Source organism: Babylonia areolata, chromosome 16, assembly GCF_041734735.1.
Source record: "Babylonia areolata isolate BAREFJ2019XMU chromosome 16, ASM4173473v1, whole genome shotgun sequence".
Classification (NCBI taxonomy): Eukaryota; Metazoa; Mollusca; class Gastropoda; order Neogastropoda; family Buccinidae; genus Babylonia; species Babylonia areolata.
Window position 1 is genome coordinate 1992501 of NC_134891.1, and position 6949 is coordinate 1999449.

General features: G+C 46.2%; 1 protein-coding gene across 3 annotated transcripts in view; it reads left to right on the top strand.

Moving 5' to 3' along the window:
• Window positions 1-5467, top strand: part of LOC143290776 (uncharacterized) — a 10467-nt gene extending 5000 nt beyond the window's left edge. For all 3 annotated transcript variants that reach the window (XM_076600289.1, XM_076600291.1, XM_076600290.1), the window contains 2 exons: window positions 1138-2664; window positions 5059-5467. In XM_076600289.1, coding sequence (XP_076456404.1) covers window positions 1371-2664; window positions 5059-5462 — 1698 coding nt within the window. In that variant the 5' untranslated portion in view covers window positions 1138-1370 and the 3' untranslated portion in view covers window positions 5463-5467. The remainder of the gene's footprint in view (window positions 1-1137; window positions 2665-5058) is intronic.
• The last annotated feature ends 1482 nt before the right edge of the window (window positions 5468-6949 follow it).

Sequence of the window (6949 nt, forward strand, 5' to 3'; positions counted from 1 at the left end):
CGCCAGCGGCGGTCTCCCTCAAATATCTTCACTGCGCAGTTCTTTAGGGGCACGACTGTTACTTCCAGTCTCCTGTTGCCAAGACTGAAGGCTTTCCCACTTGAGGTCGGTTTTGAGGTTTTCTTTCTTCTACCTCTATAACTGGTCCAGTCTGCCATGCGTCAGATCCCCATAGAAGGGCTGTTGTGGAATTCTGGTGCCTTCCATGTGGATGTCAACTTTTTCTTCTTCTTCTTCTTCTGCGTTCACTCGTATGCACACGAGTGGGCTTTTACGTGTATGACCGTTTTTAACCCGCCATGTAGGCAGCCATACTCCGTTTTCGGGGGTGTGCATGCTGGGTATGTTCTTGTTTCCATAAACCACCGAACGCTGACATGGATTACAGGATCTTTAACGTGCGTATTTGATGTTCTGCTTGCATATACACACGAAGGGGGTTCAGGCACTAGCAGGTCTGCACATATGTTGACCTGGGAGATCATAAAATTCTCCACCCTTTACCCACCAGGCGCCGTCACCGTGATTCGAACCCGGGACCCTCAGATTGAAAGTCCAACGCTTTAACCACTCGGCTATTGCGCCTGTCTGGATGTCAAAGATGCTGGGCCTGGAGGATCCTGGGTTCGATGCTTGTAGTGCCGGCTCTGTGCAGGGCTTGTTGGTTTCTGAACTGGTCTTGCAGCGTACCTGCATGGCTGACCGCAAGGAACGTGTGTGGAATTTCTCCAGCCGTTTGATGTGTGTGTACGGCACAGTCCGTGTTTTGCAGCTGTGCAACAGTGATTGTGGAGAAATTCAGCATGTGCACGTTTTGGTGAGGAGCGTTCTTGTCATACTTTCTGTGTCCTGGCTGTAATCTCTCTGACCAGTGGACCATCTGTGGAGATGGTGCTGCCCATGTACTTAAATAAATGCACACACATATGCCCACACGCGCATACGTATACACAAGCACACGTACACGCACGCATGCACGCACACACACACACACACACACACACACACACACACACACACACACACACACACACACACACACACATGAGTCACTGCGCTTCATGATTCCATTAATCAATCTGTCGTCCGAACATCAAACACCCATCCAAATTGAACTGATGACGTGTGTGTTTCCAGGTCTACCGCAGACAGACAGAGAAAGACATCGTATCTGCCACGACACGACACTGTCACGTCATCAGCTGCTGTTGTCTTGTGTTGCGATCATCAAGATCTACCCTTACGTCCACTGAGTCGTTCACCCGTCTGGCAGTCTCCCCCTAGTCTGACAATCCACACACATCACCTGCCAAGGAGTCTAGGACTCGAGTCATCTCAAATCTGACCCTCCTCAAGAACCAGTGCCGGAAATGGATGGACTGACCAGGAAGCTTGAAGACCTTACTGTCAGGTTCACCCAACTGGAAGAAAAGACATCTCTTCTTTTTCGACATCAGACAGCCCTGGATGAGAAGAACAGCCAGCTGACAGCTGTCTTTTCGGATCCTGACAAAGGATTCATGGCTCTGCAAACCAGTCACTCCAAAGCTCAATCCGACCTCAACAAACTTCAAGCAGATCACCAAGAGCTTCAGCAGAAATACGCTGAACTGAGGTTATACCTTCACACGTTTCAGGCAGAACACAGCAAAGTTGTCACAGACCAGAACAGCGTGACGACAGACATACAACAGATGAAGACGTCATTACAACAGAACAAGGACATCGTGACGTCAGAGATGGAAAAAATTAAGATAAACGTAAAGCAGATGAAGACGTCACTGCAAGAGAATCAGGACAACATAACATCAGAGATGGACAAAATGAAGACAGATATAGTACAGATGAAGACGTCACTGCAACAGAACCAGGACAACATAACGTCAGAGATGGACAAAATGAAGACAGATATGGTACAGATGAAGACGTCACTGCAACAGAACCAGGACAACATAACGTCAGAGATGGACAAAATGAAGCTGTACATAGAACAGACGAAGACATCACTGCAACAGAACGAGGACTCAGTGACTTCTGAAGTGGACAAGATGACGACATACATAGCACGGATGAAAACATCACTGCGGCAGAACCAGGACGACATGACGTCACTGCAACAGAACATGGACACTCTGACTACTAATGTGGACAAGATGAAGACAGACAACGTACAGGTGAAGACGTCACTGCAACAAAACATGGACAGAGTGACGTCACTGCAACAGAACAAGGATGTGACATCACTGCAACAGGAAAAGGACATGACGTCACTGCAACAGAACCAGGACGACATGACGTCACTGCAACAGAACATGGACACTCTGACTACTAATGTGAACAAGATGAAGACAGACATGGTACAGGTGAAGACGTCACTGCAACAGAACTTGGACAGAGTGACGTCACTGCAACAGAACAAGGATGTGACATCACTGCAACAGGAAAAGGACATGACGTCACTGCAACAGAACAATCACGCGCTGACCACTGAAGTGCACAAACTGAAGACAGACATGATGCAGATGATGACGTCTCTGCAACAGAACGAGGACAACGTGACGTCAGTGCAACAGAACCAGGACAACATGACGTCATCTATGGGAGCGTTTGAAGAGTTGTTAGTGAAGGCGAATTCAGCCATGACAGCTTTGGAGAGGAGACTGGGTTAGTCTGTCCTCATTGTGGAATAGAAGATTACGCTGTCTGTCTGTCTGTCTGTCTGTCAGTCTCTGTCTCTCTCTCTGTTTATTGATGCTCACAATATCGTGATGTAATTATTGTAAAACGTTCACATTCCCCTTCATAAGGAGCCCAGGCCTATACATGAATAAACCATCTTGAATCTCTCTCTTTCTCTCAACACCGGGTAAGTATTTGTACATATATAGGTTATGTTTTTGCTGTCACTTACAACTCTCTCTCTCTCTCTCTCTCTTTTTTTTTTTTTTTTTTTTATGTGTATGTGTGTATCTGGTTTTCGTTTTATTGTTTACAAGGTGTGGGGCTGCTTCTATACTTTTCTGTTGTTTTGCCCCTCAGTGATTGAGTTGCCTCAGAGTGTTTTGCATGGTATGGATCGTCACACTGTTGAACATCCAGACTACCACCGCAGCATCCACACTTCATTTGTATTCACACATTATTATTATTATTATTATTATCATTATTGTTGTTGTCTTTTTTAAATATTTTATTATTATGTGATTATCATTAAAAAAAATTATTGTTATTATTGTTATTAATTTTTTTATACTTTATTTTATTTATTTTATTTTTATTTTTATCTTTTTTAATTTATCTTTTTTATATTTTAAAAATTTATTATTATTTATTTATTTATTTATTTATTTTCTCAAGGCCTGACTAAGCGCGTTGGGTTACGCTGCTGGTCAGGCATCTGCTTGGCAGATGTGGTGTAGCGTATATGGATTTGACCGAACGCAGTGATGCCTCCTTGAGCTACTGATACTGACACACACACACACACACACACACACACACACACACAGAGTACTGTGGGCAGTCAATAAACCCGTCCTTTCTAAAACGGGGCTGCCTGGTCATACAGCTTCAAGCACAACTGTCGCACAGCCAAACAAACTCCTGCCAGCAGGATACGCCGACGGAGCCTCTCTCTGTGTGTGTGTGTGTGTGTGTGTGTCCGAGACTGATAAGCCCACTGGACATCCGGCCCTGTAGCACGCGAAGCACGTGAATTAGAGGGCAGGGGCACGCTTGATGGCCCCAAAGGGTCTGTCTGCCCTCGGCTTTAAAGTGCGTAAGCACTGACTTGAAGTTGTGTACCTTGCGAATGGAGAGAGTTAAAGCTCTCGACTATTTGTTATGCATTGTATTGTGTTTGTTGTATTGCGTTTTATTGTACTGTATTGCATTGCATTGCATTGCATTGTAATGTGTTGGTTTGTATTACTGCTCTGTCACAGCACAATTTCTGTGTGTGAAATTCGGGCTGCTTTCCACCAGGGAGAGCGCGTCGCTATACTGAGACCGCCACCTTATTTCCTCGTTTCCTTTTTTTTTTTTTTTTTTTTTTTTTTTTAAACTGATTGCTTGCTTCAACAGTATTTTGCCAGGAATTGCCCTTTTGTTGCCGTGCGCTTTTCGTTCACGTGCACTAAGTGCCTGCTGCACACGGGACCTCGGTTTATCATCTCATCTGATTGACTAGCGTCCAGACCTCCACTCAAGGTCTAGTGGAGGGGGAGAAAATACTGGTGACTGTGTACCATACCGTACCATACCATACTATACCATACCATACTATACTATACTATACTATACTATACCACGTCAAAACGAATGACTCTAGGTCAGTTGCTTACAACAAAAAAGAAATCATCTTTACTGAAACTGTCTAAATCTATTTAAAAAAAAAAATTATCATGCAATGTTTTTTTGAAACATGACCATTCCACTAGGCCAGATTTCTACACACTCTGGGGCAGTTTTTGTTTGTGCAATTTGCGTTATGTGAAGTCAGATGCTTTGTGTTCAGTTAATACTCTAAACATTATTTCAGTCACTTATTTACAAGTCCGTCATGTTCTGTGCAACATTGCAACAGACATTGTTGCCATGCGTTGTTTGCTTTTTGCCCATTTTGTTTTTTTCGTGTGTCCCCATGGGGATTTATTGGAATCTTCTTCTTCTGCGTTCACTCGTATGCACACGAGAGGGCTTTTACGTGTATGACCGTTTTTACCCCGCCATGTAGGCAGCCATACTCCGTTTTCGGGGGTGTGCATGCTGGGTATGTTCTTGTTTCCATAACCCACTGAACGCTGACATGGATTACAGGATCTTTAACGAGCGTATTTGATCTTCTGCTTGCATATACACACGAAGGGGGTTCAGGCACTAGCAGGTCTGCACATATGTTGACCTGGGAGATCGTAAAAATCTCCACCCTTTACCCACCAGGCGCCGTCACCGTGATTCGAACCCGGGACACTCAGATTGACAGTCCAACGCTTTAACCATTCGGCTATTGCGCCCGTCAGATTGGAATCAATCTTGTCAAACATGTCTGTGTTGCAGGAGAAGGCAGACTTCAGTTTTTCGCTTGGGGACTGGACAAGGACACAACACAGCACCACGGGCACATGAGGTTCAAGAGTGTGGAGTACAACAAAGGGAATCGCTACAATGCGGACGTGGGCGTCTTCACGGCGCCCATTGCTGGCCTCTATTGCTTCATGGCCACCGTGGTGAGTCACCGGCCAGGCAAGACAGTGTGTGGCCACGTGGACCTGGGTGGCCTGTCACGCTGTGTCGTTCAAGGCGATCACCGGGGACAAACGGGGACCTTGGTGGCGTGGCTGAAAGCGGGGCACGAGGTTTGGGTCCGGGCTGACAGTCCGGTGAAGGATTACTGGGGGTGGGATGACTCGGGGTATTACCACTGTGACTTCAGAGGCATGCTGCTGCTGCCTACAATATGACTCTGCCGCCAGAAGTGATCGGGTTGTGTTCCGTTGTTCCGTTACTTGTTGTGCTGTTTTTACCTGAAGAATGGACTCATGCTTGTGTTTGGTGCGTGGCACTTACAAGTTGTAATTACTTGGTGATTTTAAAACAGGAATTAGTGCAGCTCTTCAGCCTTGCGAAGAATCATTGGGAAAATGGAGTTGGCAAGTGTAGCAGCGTGGTCTTCGTGAAGACCCGCTCAGCCCACAACCTTCTCATCAACCTTCTCATCAACCTTCTCATCAACAATCTTCCGGACAGTCTTCCGCCTTCCTCTCTGCGACTGGACGTTTTGGATTGACCCCCGATTTTAGCACTGGAATCTAACTGAATGAAACACTCGATGTGTCCAAGCTGGGAAATCGTCCTGTAGCTGATTCCCTCGTGGAAGACCTGGAGAGTGAGCTTGCTAATATAGGACATATGAAATAGGACAGCGCGGAGAGGAACTGGAAATGCTTCTGTGACACTGTCCACTCATTGGCGGTGCTCGGACCTTCCACGCACTACCGACATGGCTGGTTTGATGAAAATGGTGAGGAAGAAAAGGCTGTACTGTCCAAAAAGCATTGCCTGCCCCGCGCACATCACAACGACCCGTCAGCAGTGGTCCAGAAAGCCGTCAGCAGTGGTCCAGAAAGCCGTCAGCAGTGGTCCAGAAAGCCGTCAGCAGTGGTCCAGAAAGCCGTCAGCAGTGGTCCAGAAAACCGTCAGCAGTGGTCCAGAAAGCCGTCAGCAGTGGTCCAGAAAGCCGTGTCAGCAGTGGTCCAGAAAGCCGTCAGCAGTGGTCCAGAAAGCCGCGTGGAAAAGCACATGCAGCAGGCTGCAGAACAACGTTGGGGTTCTCTCGCTTCCTGTGTGAACGCCTTGGATTCACTGGCCATGGGGGAGAATGATTTGCCGCCAACGCCGAGATATCCGAGGTGTCTGTAGGGGACGAAATATCAGAGGAATGCAAGTGGCTCTCTTCCACAGAGAGAATACCAACTGCACCCAGGGTTTCCGTTTAACTCTTTCCTCTCTCTCTCTCTCTCTCTCTCTCTCTCTCTCTCTGTTGTTGTTGTTGTTTTGGAAACAGAGGTTGGTATGTGCCCCTTTAGCAATAGCACACACACTATCCAGACTGTAACCCTTGCACCTCTGGGCTCACGCAGGCACGGTCAGCCATAACCAAACGCGCGCTTGCGCGTGTACATGCGCAAATGTGTATGCCTCAGACCTGTACATTCGTTCATAAAGTGGTTTGTAAATATGGTGCTTTGAGAAAAATGTGGCCTGGTGTTTGCTAATTATTAAAAATGTGGCCTGGTGTTTGTTAAATTATCATTATTATTATTATCATTATTATATCATTTGTTTGTTTATTCAACCGTTGTTGCAGCTGCTGTTGTTGTTATGTGCTCAAAAAAGTTTTTATCGTTTTAAAATAAAACACATTATCACACACAATCTCCGAGTGAAG